Consider the following 19,318-nt stretch of genomic DNA (forward strand, 5'->3'; position numbering starts at 1 on the left):
ACAGCGCAGTCTTGTCCAGCCGACCCACTGGACATCACACCCCCAGGACTTACTTTATAACTGGAAGTTTGTAACTTTTGACCCCCTCACCCATTTCACCACCACCCCCAGCCCCATCTCTGGCAACCACCAATCTGTTCTCTGTATCTGTTTGTGTTTTTTTTTAAAACAAGTTTATTTTCTTTTTTTAAAAATTTTATTTTTGGCTGTGTTGGGTCTTCGTTTCTGTGCGAGGGTTTTCTCTAGTTGTGGCAAGTGGGGGCCACTCTTCATCGCGGTGCGTGGGCCTCTCACTATCGCGGCCTCTCTTGTTGCGGAGCACAGGCTCCAGACACGCAGGCTCAGTAGTGTGGCTCACGGGCCTAGTTGCTCCGCGGCATGTGGGACCTTCCCAGACCAGGGCTTGAACCCGTGTCCCCTGCATTGGCAGGCAGATTCTCAACCACTGCGCCACCAGGGAAGCCCTGTGAGTTTGTTTTTTGTTTTTGTGTTTCCATCAGATGCCGCATGTAAGTGAGATCATATGGTATTTGTCTTTCTCTGACTTATTTCAGTCAGCATAATGCCCTCAGGATCCATCCATGTTGTTGAAAATGGCAAGATTTCTTTCTTTCTTATGGCTAATTAATATTTCATGGCATATGTATACAACATCAATGACCACTTAGGTTGTTTTCACCTTGGCTGTTGTAAATGATGCTGCTGTGAACATGTGTCTTTCCAAGGTAGTGTTTTCATTTCTTCAGAAAGTACCCAGGAGTGGAAGTACTGGATCATTTGGTAGTTCTGTTTTAAATTTTTTGATAAATCTCCATAATGTTTTCCATAGTGGCTGCACCAACAAGGGTTCCCTTTTCTCCACACCCTTCCAAACTTGTTATTTGTTGTATTTTTAATAACAGCCGTCTGACAGGTGTGAGGTGATTTGCTCAATGTGCTTTTGATTTGCCTTCCCCTGATGGTTAGTGATGTAAGCATGGTTTCATGTATCTGTTAGCCATCTGTATGTTTTCTTTGGAAAAATGTCTATTCAGATCTTCTGTCCATTTTTTAATTAGATGGTTTGCTTTTTGCTATTGAATTGTACGGGTTCTTTATATATTTTGGATATTAACCCCTTATCAGATATATGATTTACAAATATTTTCTCCCATTCAGTAGGCTGCCATTTCATTTGGTTGGTGATGTCCTTTGCTGTGCAGAAGCTTTTTATTTTGATGTAGTCCCACTTGTTTATTTTTACTGTTGTTGCCTTTGCTTTGGGTGTGGGATCAAAAAAATCATTGCCAAGACTGATGACAAGGATCTTACCCCCTATGTTTTTTTCTAAGAGTTTTATGGCTTCAGGTCTTGCATTTAAGTCTTTAATCCACTTTGAGTTGTTTTTTGTGTGTATGGTATAAGATAGTGGTCTAGTTTCATATTTTTGCATGTGGCTGTTCAATTTTCCCAACACCATTTATTGAAGAGACTCTTCTTTCCCCATTGTATATTCTTGGCTCCTTTGTCATTAATTAATTGGCTATATGTGCATGGGTTTTTTTCTGGGCTCTATGCTGTTCCACTGATCTATGTGTCTGTTTTTATGCCAATATCATACTGTTTTGATTACTGTAGCTTTTGAGTCTAGTTTGAAATCAGGGAGCATGATGCCTCCAGTTTTGTTCTTTCTCAAGATTGCTCTGGCTATTTGAGGTCTTTCTTGATGGTTCCATACAAATTTTAGGATTGTTTGTTTTCATTCTGTGAAAAATGCCATTGGAATTTTGATAGGGATTGCATTGAATCTGTAGATTTCGGATAGTATAGTCATTTGAACTGTGTTAATTCTTCAAATCCATGAACATAGGAATATCTTTCCATTTATTTGTGTCTTCTTCAATTTCTTTCAACAATGTTTTATAGTTTTCAGTGTACAAGCCTGTCACCTCCTTGGTTAAATTTATTCCTAGGTATTTTAGTCTTTTTGATGTGGTAAGAATCTTTCCGATAGTTTGTTATTAGTGTACAGAAATGCAGCAGACTTTTGTACATTGATTTTATATCCTGCAACTTCATTGAATTTGTTTATTGTTCTAACAGTATTTTGGTGGTGTCTTTAGGGTTTTCTATATATATAGCATCATGTCATCTGCAAATAGTGACAGTTTTTACTTCTTACTTTCCAATTTAGATGGCTTTTCTTTCTTTTTCTTGCCTAATTGTTGTGGCTAAGATTTTCAAGATTATGTTGAATAAAAGTAATGAGAGTGGACATCCTTATCTTGTTCCTGACCATGTATCCTCTTATTAACTTTCATATATGTTGTTTTCTCACTAACTCAAATCTTTCACTGATTTCTAGTACTTTATTCCTTGATGACTTTTTCCTCTATGTATATTCCCTTAGCAAATTTGAATGCAGCATACGAGACATCTCGTATCTACCTGTTAACTCCATTTCTTTGCTCCCATCATTTTATTTCCTATAGAAATATTCTGACCAGATAACAAATTCTTTGAATGTAAGGAACATATCTGTTTTGACCTCCTACAAGGTGTACACTAAATGATGAATGAATGACACAGTAAATGAATGAATGAGCAAATAAACCACTGATGTGTTGACACTTGAACCTGCAGTTTGTTTGAGGTGGCCGCCTAGCTGAGCTGAGCCTCTTTGCAAGGTTTAAAGAGAATTGCACACACTGGATATCTGATTTATGAGCATGGTAACTCACTAAGAGTGTCTGCCTTCTTTCTATTCTGACAAACCCAGGAGAGCAGAAAAAGAAGTCAGTTTTTCAAGATGCATTTATTCAACCTTGATAAGGTACCTACTATGTCCTATGCATTGTTCTAGGCTCTGTGGCTACAAGGAGAAAAGGTATCATTCCTGTCCTCAAGTTGTTCCCAGTCCTTTGAGTTATGCACAGGGAATCACGAAAGCACAGAAGTGGGGGCGCTTTACTTGGCTTTACGTGACTGACAAGAAGCTGTGAGACCTGTCCAAAGAAGGTTCCCACAGAATAAAATGGTTCTAGGCGGAGGGGCCAGCTTTTGCAAGCCTTCAGAATGAGGAACTTTTCCTCATATTTTTATTTTTAAATATGTTACAATGCAAAGACCCTTATAACCTAATAACTATTATGTAACATTTTGGTCATACTCCTTATTTTGACAGTTGGAGTAGATTTGCAACTCTTCTAAATCAAAGCTGAGCAAACTTTTTCTCTAAAGGTCCAGATAGTAAATATTTAGGTTTTGCAGGACATATGATCTCTGTTATAGCTGCTGAGCTCTGCCATTGTGGAAGGGAAAACAGCCATGGACAATGTGTAAATGAACAGGTGTGACTATTTCATATCATCTTCATGTGTCATGAAATATAATTGTTTGGAGGGTTTTTTTGTGTTTTTTTCCAACTAGTATTTATAAATGTGAAAATTCTTCTTAGCTTGCAGACTGTACACAAACAGCCATGGGCTGGATTCTGCCCTGGGCCTTAGCTTTCCCTCCTCTGTCTTTATTGGCTTCTTGTTTGTATTGAGCAGCAGCGCGAGCTGGTGTGAAACCTGCCTTTGAGGGAGTGAACTGCGTTCTGACAGGTTACTTGTAGGGACCACCCACTGCCTCCCTCATCACCGGGGTGAGGCACGGGGACCCATCGGGGCTCTCATTCTCCATCACTTGCCTAGTCAGTTGACATTAAGCCTTGTTAGTTCTGCTGTGAAAAGAACTCTTCTCTAATCTGTCTCCACTGCTTCCGTGTTCCTTTAAGTTCTCATCATAGCTAACTTAGGCCCCTGGGATAGCTTCATTTTGGCTTCCATCTCTACTCTTGACTCCTTTCAGTCCATTGTCCATTCTGTCTTCTGAAATATATATGATGGTGTTACTGCCTGGACTTTAATCCTTCACTGGCCCACCAGGTACTTCTAACTGAATAATAGTGCAGGCTTTGGAGCTATACTGTCCAGCTCTGCCACCTACTAGCATGCGTGACTTTGACCAAGTGGCTTAGTTGCTCTAAGCTCCAGTATCCTGATTCCATAAAATGTAGAGATAAAAGCGCACTTCTCATAGGTTTCTGGTGATGACTGCATGAGGTAACCTAAATTACAAGACTCTGATAGCACCTGGCACAAAGTATTCGACTATTAGCTGTCACTGTTATTTTTAATAGTATTGAATTCTTTTCTACCTCTTCCAACCTCTTTTTTGTCTTGTTTTTCTTATCTGTGTTCTTGGCTCCGGGCACTTTGCAGTTCAGTGGAAGGCCCCGTTCCTGGTGTGTCATGTCCACTGCAGGGTCAGCTCAGGGTCACCACTGCCAGGAGGCTGTCCTGCCGTTTAGGTGACTTAGCTCTTCCTCCCCTTGTCCCATGACTCCTCATGTGTACTTCTCCTTATGTAGTGTATTGTGACTCTTTCTACACTTCTGTGCTAGACCGAGAACTTCCTAAGGGCCGGGACCACATCTTTCCATTCTGCGTTCTCAGCACCTAGCACAGAGTCTGCTGTATATACACACACAGTGAACTGGTTGAATCTGAGCCCTAGCTTCTGTAGACACAAAATATATTGTAGTTTCTGGTCTGTAACTTCCAGACATAAGTTTTATTACCCGAGTTCATACCCTGGCACATAGTGTTTATTCAGCATTTTCTAAACGGATATGATTTTGGAGAGCTCAAATCTTAACTTGACAGCAGTTCATTCACAGAATTTATTTCATTTTTTTAATGCTATTATTCTGTTTTCTCATATATTTTAGAGTCTTTAGGACACAGAACTCCTAATTTAAAAAAAACCAAAAAGACAAAACCCATTGTTCCTGTGGCACAATCTAATTTGACCTTCATAAAACCACTAAAAACAGGCAAGTGTTTAATATCTTTAAAGTCTATGAAAAACTGACATGGAATGAAGCATTAATTGCATTTCAAATGGAAATGAATTGATACTTTTTTGTCAAACAAAGGCTTTGAAAAATTGTTAAAGTGTGTATTCAAATAACAGGATATTTTCTCAGAGTTCAATGAAATTGACCCACTTTACCTGGGATTTTTAAAAAACCAGGAGGTACGGCCATACTTTTTCTCTTTTACTTTGACTACATTTTATACCCAAAATGTTTTCAACTATTTCTAGGAAGTAGTGAAAAATCAAACATTGTTCAGTGTTTTAAAGGTGGTTTTGCTGGTAAAAATGGTCTTTTGCTATAGATTGTATAATAATTTAAAGGAAAATTTCTTATGCCATAACCTAATTGTATTCTTAGGTATTCCTAGACACCCAATGCCGTTTGCTGCAAAAAACATATTTTATGATGAACGCTGGAAGGAAAAGCAGGAACAGGGCTTTACTTGGTGGCTAAATTTTATATTAACTCCTGATGACTTCACTGTAAAAACAAATATTTCTGAAGGTAAACATTTAGTTAATGTTTAAATTAAATAATACTTTTGTTTTAACAGGTAGTTTTTAAAAATATTTATTTTTATTTTAATATATTTTAAAAATTTTATTTATTTATTTTATATTTATTTTTGGCCGTGTTGGGTCTGCTACATGTGGGCTTTCTCTAGTTGTGGCGAGCGGGGGCTACTCTTCGTTGCAGTGCGAGGGCTTCTCATTGTGGTGGCTTCTCTTGTTGCGGAGCACTGGCTCTAGGCACGCAGGCTTCAGTAGTTGCAGCACGTGGGCTCAGTAGTTGTGGCTCGCGGGCTCTAGAGTGCAGGCTCAGTAGTTGTGGCCCACGGGCTTAGTTGCTCTGTGGCATGTGGGATCTTCCCGGACCAGGGCTCGAACCCGTGTGCCCTGCATTGGCAGGCGGATCCTTAACCACCGCACCACCAGGGAAGTCCCTTAACAGGTAGTTTTTTAACGTGATTTTTCATTCTTTCGTTATACATGTTTATTATATTGTAGTTAATGGCATGGCTCGCTAGATCATTAACACAAATGCTCAAGATTGTGCGGGTGAGAATTTTGTGCTGAAAGTTCCGAACTTTACTTTTTCTTTTTGCTTTATCTTCCTGCTCCTCAGCCAGTTCGATTTCTAGCCTTTGCAGTGAATGGGTTTCACTTTAGTATAGATTCAATCTGCACTAACAGTGAGACATGGCTGCCTAGAAAGCCAGTTCAGTCTTAGCTGCATTAATAAAGTGTAATGTCCTGGTGAATCAGTTTAAGTCTTATGTGGCCTGATTAGGGATGTTGTCTCCACTGTACCTTAGTTTAAGAAGTTTGTAGACAAGTATATAATTATGAGGGCTCTGAAAACCAGTTGATATGGGGAATTTTAAAAATATTTCAGTGTTTGTTCTGGAAAAGAGAAAAACTCAAGTATAGAACAGGATGGAAACATGGTATCCTTCAAATATTTAAAGAGTTTTCTCCTGAGAGAAGGAAGCTTCGTTTGGGCTGCTCTCCCATGGAAGTTGGTATAGGGATCAGTTCTACTCAAGTTAAGGAAAAACCCTTTAAAATATTTAACTTGCCAAAGCAACACCCAGGCTGACTTTAGGGAGATGCTTTCTCCATTGCTGCAGTGTTCCAGCAGACACTGGTCTGTAAGTGTCAGAGAAGTGTGTATGGGAATTTTACATTAAAAGGCCCTTTGATTAGATGATCTCTGAGGTACTTTTCTTTATTTTCCAAAAGTAAACAAAGCATGATTTTTAGTTCTCTTTTTGAGAGAAAATGTGTTCTATAAAAATTCAAATTGCATTTCAAAATTTAACTGATTTTAACAAATCACATTCTTTAGCAGCTTAGCTTTCTAATTTATAAAGAGGGTGGAAGCAGCGAAACCAGTCAGGGAGGCTCTCCCATTAGCCTGGGTCAGAGGTGATCATGTTGGAACCTGGACAATAGTGGTTGTGAGAAATGGTTAGACTTGGGGTACAGTTTGAAGGCAAGAGCCAAGATGTTGCAATGATAGCATGGCCTCAGGTTCTGAGTGAATGGCGACACCTTTATTTTGAGGTGGGAAAGAGAAGAAGCAGGCTGGAAGGGGCGGGGAATAGGTTCTGTCTTGGCCATCTTCAATTGCATTTATTGCTGGGTTTTAAAATGTATATAAATATTGTTTAACCAAAAACATTCTTTCTTTCGTTTTTACCCAGTAAATGCTTCCACTCTTCTTTTGGGACTGGAGAGTCAACATAAAATAAGTGTCCCGAGAGCTCCTACCAAGGATGAAGTGTCTCTCAGAGCTTATACCGCTCGCTGCAGTTTGAATAGATTACGTCGTGCTGCGTGTCGCTTATTTACTTCTGAAAAAATGGTTAAAGCTATGAAAAAGCTTGAAATTGAAATTGAAGCTAGGAGGTTAATTGTTCGAAAAGACAGACACCTCTGGAAAGATGTGGGTAAGAAGATTATAGAAATCTTGAGATTAATTGTTCAAAAACACTCTAGAAATTTTGTATTTCAGAGTCAAATATATGTACTTGGTTTCACTTTGTGGCCTAACATTTCACAAACTTAAATGTGATCATGTACGTATATTAAAGAGTGGAAGTATACTTTAACTTATTTCATATATGTGATTTTCCATTTTGGCCACTGATTTCTCTCCATGAAATTTTATTTACTATCTCTATTTGATTAGTGATCTGACCTTACTTGCTTTTCACATGTATTTCAGGAGAACGGCAGAAAGTCTTGAATTGGCTGTTGTCATATAATCCTTTGTGGCTACGAATCGGCCTAGAGGTAAGTACACCTTTCAGTTTTTGAAAAAAGAAACATCTTTTTATTATATACTTTTAATAGACTCTTTAATAAAATGATGGTTTCACTTATAAAGTCATTTGGTTAGCTTAATTGATCTTTCAGTATGAAACTTAAGGTCCCTTAATAAATGCTCATTAGGTTAATAGACCCCATCATTATATATTATTGCCATTTTGTTATATAGCAATTTTCCTGTTAGTTTCTTAAATATATACAATATATAATTTGGTACCAGATGTAATAACAAGTATAGTTAGCTCCTTTCTGAGCATTTACCAATGACAATGCCAGGGTGTTGTAAATATATTTCCATATTTAAATCTCTATAAAACCCAGTGAGGTATGTATTATTATTTCAACTTCACTGACAAAACACAAACTCAGATGTTAAGTGACTCGCTGAATGCCAATGACTGGTCGGGACTGGAATCTACACCAGTCTGATGCCTTTGGAACCATTTTGATGGAACACCTCTCATGGAAACGTCATCGGAATTTGAGTTTTTTACATGGGGCATGGTTCAATAATATTTAGAATGTTAAAACTAACTGAATTAGAAAGCCACTAGGAGTTGACTCTTAAAAATATTCTTTTATTACAATCCTCAGTGTTTCCATTTCCTTTAGTCTTTTACTGGTGTACTCATATTTTGTTCAGGCTTTTTACTTTTGTCATGTGGGATATCTCATTCTTGCTTCAATTACTTCTAGGCTTTTGAATTAAAAAATCTTTGGTACTGAAAGGAATCTTTACAATAATCTGGCTATTTATCAAGGAATTGAGGCAATGAATAAGAAGCCTACTCTGGTCACTCAGCTCGATAGTGTCCTTGCTAAGACTTCTTACTTTAATTCTTATTTCAATTGATTTGAAATTCAATTCAATTTCTTATTTCTTTCAGTGAAAGATTAATTAGAAAATTATATATCACCTGGCTGTGCTTTCACATGTCAAATAGTTCCAGAACCTCAATTAAAGTAGAACCTGTCTATTTGGGGCATAGCTTTTTTGTGGCAGAGGTAAAATGTAGGAGAGTTCGGTGGAAACATGCAATGCCTTTGAAAACTTCTGCTTACATGTAGTGTGCATCACTACCAACCATATCTCTGGCCAAAGTGCATTATCTGTCCAGACACAAATGAGGCAGAAATATTTGTTCTCTTGCAAGAGACACAGCAAGTCTATGCCATTTATCGGGAATAAGACCTTTTTAAAAAAAAATTATTTATTTATTTATTTATTTTTGGCTGTGTTGGGTCTTTGTTTCCGTGCCAGGGCTTTCTCTAGTTGCGGCGAGCGGGGGCCACTCTTCATCACGGTGCGCGGGCCTCTCACTATCGCGGCCTCTCTTGTTGCGGAACACAGGCTCCAAACCCGCAGGCTCAGTAGTTGTGGCTCACGGGCCTAGTTGCTCCACGGCATGTGGGATCTTCCCAAACCGGGGCTCGAACCCGTGTCCCCTGCGTTGGCAGGCGGATTCTCAACCACTGCGCCACCAGGGAAGCCCAGGAATAAGACCTTTTAAAGGGAAGGAAGGGATGAATAATTGTGGACAAAACATTCTACTTTACACCACACCTTAGGGTTCTGCTAGTGGGTGTGACCTTTGAGGATCTTAAAAAAGCATCACAGGTTTAAAAAAAAAAAAGTAAATAAAGATAAAATTTCTGTATTTTGGCAGATATTAATACTTTCCCATGCTTTTGTCTGGTTTTGTCAGTGTAAGATTATAAAATATAATTTGATATATTTTTAGTTTTTTCTAATTGCTTTAAAAAAATCGTTAATACTAATCATATTGATGTTAAATTAATGACATATTTTAGTCATTGATTATATACAGATCTGAGCGTCCCAGATGGTTTAGAACCATGGTTTACAGATGGTTTTCCATTTGTTAACTATTCGAAAGTTTAGAATTATTTACGTGTCCGTTGTACCTTCATGATATACTCTGTGGGACAGTTATAATTAAATTTGAGCAACAGGCCTACATTTGATAGTTCTTAAAGGAAAAAATTAAAATGTAAATATTACTTGTCACATGATTTTTAAGAATTTGTCTTAGTCATGAGCTTTCGTCTCTTTTTCATTGTGAAATATACTATATGCACTAAAAATTGCACAAAACGTATATGTTCAGTCCAAAGAGTTGTAGCAAATATTCCTATTATTCCCATGCTATCTAGGACGTAGAACAGCGCCAGTTCCTTAGACCGTCATTGTCTGTCTTTCCCCTTTTGCATCCCACTGCCCCTTAGAGATGACACAGTCCCAACTCTAGCATGAATTTCTTTTTAGACAATATATGGAGAACTCATCCCTTTGGAAGACAACAGTGACGTCACAGGGTTGGCAATGTTTATTCTGAATCGCTTGCTTTGGAATCCTGATATTGCAGCCGAGTACCGGCACCCGACCGTTCCTCATCTATATGGAGATGGTAAGTGGTTCTGCCTCAACTGCAGATATATCTATATGTCTATATATTATGTACATACCACATCTTCTTTATCCATTCGTCTGTTGATGGACTCTTAGGTTGTTGCTTCCATCTCTTGGCTATTGTAAATGATGCTGCTATGAACATTGGGGTGCATGTATCTTTTTGAATTAGCATTTTTGTTTTCTTTGGATGTATACCCAGCAGTGGAGTTGCTGGATCACATGTAGTTCTAGTCTTAGTTTTTTGAGGCACCTCCATGCTGTTTTCCATAGTGGCTGCACCAATTTACGTTCCCCCTGCCAAAACAAAGCAACCAACCCAGCCAGAAAAAAAGGTAAATATAAGAAGTTTTATAATCTTTATAAAGAATTCCAAGATAATTTGACTTTAAAATACAAAACACATCTCAAGAATCCTTAGTAGGGATGTATAGACTAAAAGCACAACAGAATAAATAAATATAGAAAAATATTTCAGAACCAAAAAACAAAACAAAAAAACTTGGGCACAGGTTAACTTGCTAGGCTTTTTTGTATTTTATTTCAGGTCATGAAGAAGCTTTGTCTAAGTTTACATTGAAAAAGCTATTACTGCTGGTTTGTTTCCTTGATTATGCTAAAATCTCCAGACTTATTGATCACGATCCTTGTCTCTTCTGTAAAGATGCTGAGTTCAAGGTATAGTTTTCAGTTTATATTTGGTTTATATTTCACAGTTAAGACTTTTGCCTGTTTTTATTGTATATTTCCTCCTTAGAAAAAGTGAGTTTCCCAAAGAACAGGACTCTGGAGTAGAATAAGAACGCCTACCCAGTAGTTCTAACCCTGCCTAACTTTTTATTGGTTGACATTTCACCAGCATATCACCCTGTTCTTAACTTTGATTTGAGAATGAATGTCACTATGCTTCTGAGGAATTAATTTGGGAGAAAATTTCTTTCCTAATTTAGTATGTTATCAAATTAATGCTAATTTTTAGAGTGTATTATTAATTATGAGCACTTTCTTTAAAGGTCTTAAATTGGAAATATATGAGGTTCGCATTGTTACTATAGGATATGAAACTGACCATCTTTTTATACTACTATTAATTTTATTTCTATATGCACAGAATGATTTGAAGAATTTGTTTTCATTGTAAATAAAATTATAATTCTAGAATATAATAGCTGCCACTTGTTTTTCCATAGGCTAGTAAAGAAATTCTTCTGGCTTTTTCACGAAACTTCCTAGGCGGTGAAGGTGACCTTTCCCGTCACCTGAGCTTCCTGGGATTACCTGTGAACCATGTTCAGACACCTTTCGATGAATTTGATTTTGCTGTTACAAATCTTGCTGTAGACTTGCAGTGTGGGGTGCGTCTTGTGTAAGTATAAGAAATGGAATTATTTTGCTCACTAGAATAGACTAAAATTTTCTGGAAAACACTTTTTTCTATACATACACAATCTTTCTTGCTCCTTTACATAATGGGATAAATCTAGGGTTTAAAAAAGTTGGGATAAGTTTGGGATAATGGTATCAATTTTAGGCCCAGAAACCTTGTCTCCTATCCACATTTTTTTCTCCCTGCTGGCATGTGACAGTGTCTGAGTAGGAACCACTGATACCCCAGAATAGGAGTTGGGGAAAGCATGGAACTAATTAAATTAGCAGACATTTAAATAATGCTTTACGTCTGCAGTGGGTTCATGAGTGCATCATTTGAGACCAGTTTTAGTCGTGTTAACCTTGTTTTACACGTGAGGACACGTGAGATGAAGACGTAAAGTGGCTTGCCCAGGTTTTATACAGTGGTGGTGGACATCAGCTCCGGATGTCTGGCTTCAGATCCCACGCTGTTTCCTCAGTAACAAACTGGAATCCTCAACATTGGCTTTGGTGTGACAACAGTTACCAGTGCCTGCTCTGGAAGGAGTGGCCTTTACACTGTGCCTTGGTTGGCTTCTTTAGGACAGGTGGATTGAAGACATCCGTCTTGTTTCTAGGAAACTCTCTAATTTATATTACGTTTGACATTTGTGAGGAAGGGATCCCTATATCTCTGTGAATCCCCAGTTCTTCAAAAACAGCATGCATGTCCCTTGTTGCCTTCTAAATTAAGTCTCCCTGAACTTTCTTTTCTTTTCTGATCATATATTCTCATGGCAAGGTAACAGTCTTTTGAACTTTACTGTAGCTTCCTCTCACTTGAGTAATTTCCATATAGGCCAGAGCATTTGCTGATAATGTTTTCCATATTATTTTTATATTTAATTTTTCATTTCATAAATCCAAGCCACCACATCTGTTTTCTGGCCAGTAGGAATTCACGATTTTAGACTTTTTCCACTGTCCAGGAGGAGCAGTGATTGGCTTTATGTTCAGTGCTATTTTTGACAATGAAGGACATTTTTGTGCTTTTATAGGAGTTACTGAGGATTTCCCAGTGTTGGGTGTTGATGCTTTGTCATTGGTCAGGAACTCTTGCTAGTTAAGAGACTCGATCTTGCATAACAAGTTTCTGTTTTCTTCAGTGTCAACAAAATGACCATAGGTCTTCAAGGTCATTTGAGGATACTTGGGAACGGTTAATCCACTGATGCTGTAGGTGGCAGTCAGTCTAGTGTTGCAGAAACGCTTCAGACGTTGACTGAGTGGTTGGCCTACAATGAGCGTACATTGCTTCCTAACCTTTAGAAATACGGTTCTGTAAACAATTCTGCCAAATTTTAACTATATATGGTAATCAGTTGGGGCTTGATTTTTCTGTGGAAACAGGGATCTTTGTCTAGTGTAAAACACTACATGATACTAAGAGTTTGAATTTAAACTGTGGTATAAATGACTTCTTAAGGTAGGCACTCAAACATTTTTATCTTATCTGGTATAGGTATAAGAGCATGGCTTTGGAAACTGTAAAACTGGGTTTTAGCTCTGATACAGCTAGTCCTGTCATTACTAGCTGTATGATCACAGGCAATTTACTTTACTTTTCTGGGCTTTGGTTTCTTCATCTGCCAAAAATGGGATAATAATGCCTGATTGTGGGATTTGCCATGGGGACTAAAATAAAAGAAAGCACTTACTTGATGTGTAGAATACGGTAGCCTCTCAATAAATGTCCATTTTCCTTTCCTTTCCCTATAGAACCTTGTTGTTCTGTTCCTGTGTGCATTTGTGTGTGTGCATCTTATTTTTCATTCTTACATTCTGTTCACAGACCTTAACTCCCTGACTTAAATGAGAAATAAGTCTATTTGCTAACTATGGAGCAACAGAGTTTTGAGATAGTATTTTGGGGTCTTTCTAACCTAAAACCCTTTAAATCGGGAAGATTGATGTGGGTGATTACTTTATTTAAATGAAGTTCATTTTTCATGTATGTTTTTATCTAACAATTTCATCTGAAAATTCCTCTATTGTTAGGCGAACCATGGAACTTCTCACACGAAACTGGAATCTCTCAAAGAAACTCAGGATTCCTGCAATAAGTCGTCTTCAAAAGATGCACAATGTTGACATTGTTCTTGAAGTTCTTAAATCACGAGGAATTCAGTTGAATGATGAGCATGGTAAAAATTGAGTAACTATAAAACTTTTCTTCTCACTAAAAATTGATGTGTACATATATTGTGCTAACGGACTATCTTTCCATTTGCAGGAAATACAATCCTCTCTAAGGATATTGTGGATAGGCACAAAGAAAAAACTCTGGCTTTGCTTTGGAAGATAGTATTGGCTTTTCAGGTATTGTACATTTGGTACATTTTGTACTTTTTATCAATTTTCAGTATTGATTTATAAAAGCATTTTGCATCAAATAAAGACTAACAGTAGTAGTTATTACTAACTAGACTTTCTTCTGTCCCAGGAACTGTGGTAACTGCTTTAAGTATATTCCAGTCTAATCTTCTCAATGCCCCTATAAGGTAGCTAATTGTCATTACTTCATAGGGAAAGAAGGAGACTGGAGTTAGGGTTCAGCATTGAACAGAAGCAGAGAGATTAGAACGCAGGCTTGCGTGGCCACAGATCCCATGCACTTAACCACTTACACATTCCATCACTTCCATGTAGATTGTATTTGCCTTAAAAAAAAATCATGATAATAGAAGACTTTAGCTTCTGTGGGTCAAAAATAATATATGAAAAATATAAAGATATGTATCCTCTTTTCGTATTTCAGGTGGATATTTCCCTTAATTTAGATCAGTTAAAGGAAGAAATTGACTTTTTAAAGCACACACAGAGTATGAAGAGAACAATGTCTGCACTGTCATGCCATTCTGATGCTGTTATCAGTAAGAAAAAAGACAAAAGGCATAGTAGTCACTTTGAACAATATAGTGAAAGCGTAAAGCTACTGATGGATTGGGTAAATGCTGTCTGTGACTTCTATAATAAAAAAGTAAGTTCTTTGTTTTAGCCCAGTTTCTTTAAATAAATTTTGGTTAAAGTCAAACTTAGCACGTGAAATATTTTCTTTAATTTCTTAAATAATTTAGTTGATATGTATAAGCAAACTTTTCCTCTAATGAATAAGGGTACTGTCACATACCTAGTGTCATCTAATCTGTCACCAATTGTATAATGCACAATTATTTTATGTATCACCAAGAAAAAAAAATGTCCTAGTTGGGAGTCTTAATAGGAGATGCTTGCATTGAACTGTGGGCCAAAGGATCACACCCTCATTACAAGAGGGAATGCAAATAAACCACAGAGGGACGTTAGAGAGGAGGAGAGGAGTCTAAGCTGTGTCTTTTATAATCATTTGTTAGATCGATCCTGTATTTCTGTATGAAATGTACGTTTAAGTATAAATACATGAAAATAAATGGTCCTGACACACATGAATAAAATATCTGTTAAGGAATATAAAACAGAAAAACCATCAAATATATGGGTAATCGTCTATGTTTTAATTAAGTACTAGAGAGCCCTGAAGACCCTAGTGCTGAGGCTCTAGGGGAGAATGTGTCCCATGCCTTTCTCTTAACTTCCGGTCCTGCTGGCAACCCTTGGCCTTCCTTGCTGTGTAGACACATCACTCCCATCACTGCCAGTCTTCACACGGCATTTTCCCTGTGTGTCTGTCTCTGCGTCTCTCCTTTTCTTATAAAGACACCAGTCACATCTGATTAAGAACTCGTCTTACTCCAGTGTGATCTCACCTTAACTAGTTAAACCTGCAGTGACCCTCTATCCAAATAAGGTCACATCTGGAGATTCTGGGAAGGACATGAATTTTTGATGAACACTGTCCAACCCAGAACAACAATATGACTGATATTTTATAGGTGAGGATTTGGCCGTGCATATGGTATTATACTAGGCGCTACTAGAAATTAACGTGATAGTCAGCTATTCAAAGGAAATATGGACTACAAAACCATTAGAATCTATATTCCTATCTAAATACAGTTCATTCTTTTTCTGATATTTCCAATCAGGTGGAGAATTTTACAGTGTCTTTCTCAGATGGCCGGGTGTTATGTTACCTGATCCACCACTACCATCCTTGCTACATGCGTTTTGCTGCCATATGTCAGCGTACCACCCAAACCGTAGAGTGTACGCAAACTGGTTCTGTGGTGTTAAACTCATCATCTGAATCTGATGAAAGTTCCCTGGATTTGTCTCTTAAAGCACTTGATCAGGGTTAGTCCCTTTTGGTTGATTAACTTTTCCAGTTTTTTCATTGGCCTGTCTGATTTCTGGCAAGAGCAGTCTAATCTGATCTCTCTCTTTTACTTGCATTGCAGAAAATACTTCGGAACTATACAAAGAACTCCTAGAAAACGAAAAGAAGAATTTTCAGTTGGTCAGGTCTGCAGCTAGAGACCTCGGTGGAATACCTGCTATGATCCATCACTCAGATATGTCAAATACAATTCCCGACGAGAAGGTAAGTAAAAGTTTCTTAACCAATAATACCTCTTAATAATCAGATTCTCAGACGACAGGAAGTTTTATATTCTCTGTCTCATGGAAACTTCTGTTTTCATCTTTTATGTTATCTCTTAGGTGGTTATTACCTATCTGTCATTTCTTTGTGCGAGGCTTTTGGATCTTCGTAAAGAAACGAGAGCCGCTCGACTTATACAAACAACTTGGAGAAAATATAAGCTAAAAAAGGATCTAAAACGCCATCAGGTACTCCTCAAAAATGAAAAAACACTATAACCTAAACTGTAGTTCATAAGATGTCAGCTGATTGATTCTTGATACTGTTCTTACATTTTACCGAGGTGGGAAATTACTGAGGTAATTTTCATAATTGTGTGTGTTTCGAGTTGGGGATGAATATTTTCCCCTAACTCCTCATGTTTCCTTCATTCAATTTTTCTTCCAGCCTCTGCCCCAAGGGACATGGAGTACCTTAACCACGTTGTAAATTGGTGAAAAGTTAACTGGGGAGGTCTGACTCAGCTCTTCCCTCCTTCATCCTGGACTCTGACTTGCCTCCAGGAAACAGGAGTTTTCCTTTAATTTTTCATGCTGTGCTCTGGAAGGCTTGACCTCAACCGGTGCCATTCGGGCCTGGGTGTCACCTGCCTGATTCTGCAGTTCAATTAGCCAGCTCATTTTGTCTGCCATGAAACTGTCTTCTAGGTTATCCTTTGTTAGTTTAAAAGCAGCATTTTGGTTTCCATCGTTTTATTTCTCAAAATGTTTAGGACCTGAGCACAGGGAGAAGGATGTCATTTACTGTTTTCCTTTGCAACCCCAGTAGTATGAATTTTTCATTAACATAAAATAAGAGTTTTCTTGAGTTCTGAGAAAAATGTCATTTTTAACAATCTGAGAAATGGTCTCCTTGATCAAATTGAAAAAACTATTTTAATCCTTTTATCTCAGTACTCTTTCCACTAATGATGCTGTATTTATTTGGAGAAATCAAAGAAGCAGCCATGCTTAAGAAATCTTATCAGATCTGTTTCAGAAATACATTTCACCCAGGATTGCTCCTCAGTTTTGAATTACAATGCACTTGTGATAAAGTTCTTAGTAGCTGTAAAGTAGCTAAATTTTGGCGAATCATAAACATACCATGTTTTCTCTCACACCATATCAGGCCTGGAAATAACACTAATTGAAATAATCTGCTCTGGCCCCACTAAGTCTTGGTAGTAACTTTTGGGAAGTAGGCAGTGGCTTACACTCGCAAGGGGTCTTCTCTGCTGCCACGTATTCTCTGTGCCTTCTTTCGCCCCTTTCTTCAGGGTCTGCCTCCTTGCCCACATATCCTTGGAGGATAACTTGCACTTCTGGGGGCTTATCGGAGAATTGTTTTAGCAAAGTTTCCAGGGAGGGCACCCTCCTGGCCAGTCCTCAAATTAGTTCATTAATTCTTTTTATATGGCAATAAATGAGACATTTAAGATTTTAAGAAACAGGTATCAATTAGTTTTTTTTTTTTTTTTGGTAATGAAATCTTAGTTTTCTGCTCAAGGTAGTCTTGTATTAATCACACATATCAATTGCAGAAATTTCTTAGCTTTTTCCTCACAAGATCCCTTTTATTGATTTATTTCCTTTGTCCAAGTATTGGAAATGTCCCTTTTTTTTTTGAAAACCACTGCTTCTCTCCTTTCTCCAGGTGACAATACTCCTTTTCTTATACAATTACACTGAGATCCAAGTATACCTCTTCATTTGTTATTGGGAACATTAAGCAGCAGGTTCCCTTCATATTCCTGTAGAAATATCACAAGCTAGTAAGCACATAAACATTACCTTGAGGTAGTTATTTTCCAGGTTCTATATTTTCCTTTAGTCATTATTGTAATTTAGATAAACTATTTATTGAGAATAGAATGGTTCAAGCTCTTGTTGTGATGGAGAAGCATTGGCTAAACAGCCCAAATTCCCTGGCGAATGAAGCAGGGTTATCCAAGGGTCCCCGACACATTCTACCTCTTAGTTCTTCCTGAGTGAATAGGCACCAGTTCCAAAGCAAAGTAAATCCTTTACATATACAAAGCAAAATAAAAATAAACTGGTAACACGTTGGCTCAGCCACACGGTAGAATTAAAAATGATGACATGTGGTCAGTGACTGCGGGTATGGGAACTTTTGCCATTGGTTTATGTAAGTTTTCAAATAGTTGCTAGTTTTTGTAATATATTTGGCTCTTTGAACTTATCTACTTTCCTTCTGTAGCTTTTCTAATGTCACATACAATTGTTCCACATTAGTTTGCTTGAGATTGAGATGACCTACAAGCTGAATTCAGTTTCATTTTACATCAACTTATTGCATCCAAAAATGCCCCTGGTCCTTAGAGCTTTTGACTCAAAAGCTACTTTTGAACTGCATTGTATTCTTTATTAAGCTAATCAGTTGGGTGCTTTTTATTCCCCTGAAATATTTTTCTTTTAAACTGTGGTAAAGAACACATATCATAAAATATACCATCTTAACTGTGTTTTAGGTTATTCCTAGTTTTAAAGTTTACCGAACACTACCATTTGTAGTGTTAAGTATATTTGCATTGTTGTGAAACAGATCTCCAGAAATTTTTCAATTTGGAGAACTGCAACTTTGTACTCATTAACCATTCCCCATTTCCTCCCCCACTTATCCCTGGTAACTACCTTTCTACTTCCTATTTTGACTACTTTAGACACCTAATATAAGTGGAATCATACAGTATATTCGTCCCTGTGTGACTGGCTTCTTTCACGTAACATATGCCCTCAAGGTTCACCCATGTTGTAGCCTGCAGCAGAATTTCCTTCATTTTAAAGGCTGCATAGTATTCCATTGTGTGTATATACCACATTTTGTTTATCCATTCAATGGGCATTTGGGTTACTTCCACCTCTGGGCTATTGTGAATAATGCTGCTATGAACAGGAGTGTACAAATCCCTCTTTTTGACCCCGTTTTCAGTTCTTTTGGAGATCTACCTAAAAGTGGTATTGCTGGATCATATGGTAATTCTATTTTTGATTTTTTTTGAAGAACCACTATACTGTTTTCCAATAGTAGTCACTGTGGGTTGCATTTTACAATCCCACCAATAGTGAACAAAGATTCCAGCTACTCCATGATCCCTGCCAGCAGTTGTTGTTTTCTGGTTGTTTGTTTGTAGTAGTTTAGAGATATCTCATTGTGGTTTTGATATGCATTTCTCTGATGATTAGTGTTGTTGAGCA

The 19,318-nt window shown here is 37.6% G+C and overlaps 1 protein-coding gene across 1 annotated transcript in view; it reads left to right on the plus strand.

Annotated features, from left to right (window-relative positions):
• ASPM (abnormal spindle microtubule assembly) overlaps positions 1–19,318 on the plus strand; it is a 67,716-nt gene that overhangs the window by 17,103 nt on the left and 31,295 nt on the right. The window contains 13 exon segments of the mRNA XM_029230965.1: positions 4,766–4,861; positions 5,264–5,410; positions 7,113–7,358; positions 7,637–7,704; positions 10,028–10,169; positions 10,719–10,849; positions 11,362–11,537; positions 13,580–13,725; positions 13,815–13,900; positions 14,340–14,561; positions 15,607–15,814; positions 15,919–16,061; positions 16,181–16,309. Of these exon segments, the coding sequence (XP_029086798.1) occupies positions 4,766–4,861; positions 5,264–5,410; positions 7,113–7,358; positions 7,637–7,704; positions 10,028–10,169; positions 10,719–10,849; positions 11,362–11,537; positions 13,580–13,725; positions 13,815–13,900; positions 14,340–14,561; positions 15,607–15,814; positions 15,919–16,061; positions 16,181–16,309 (1,940 nt within the window).

This window comes from Monodon monoceros, unplaced genomic scaffold, assembly GCF_005190385.1.
Source record: "Monodon monoceros isolate NGI ecotype Baffin Bay Population unplaced genomic scaffold, NGI_Narwhal_1 Super_Scaffold_18, whole genome shotgun sequence".
NCBI classification, from domain to species: domain Eukaryota; kingdom Metazoa; phylum Chordata; class Mammalia; order Artiodactyla; family Monodontidae; genus Monodon; species Monodon monoceros.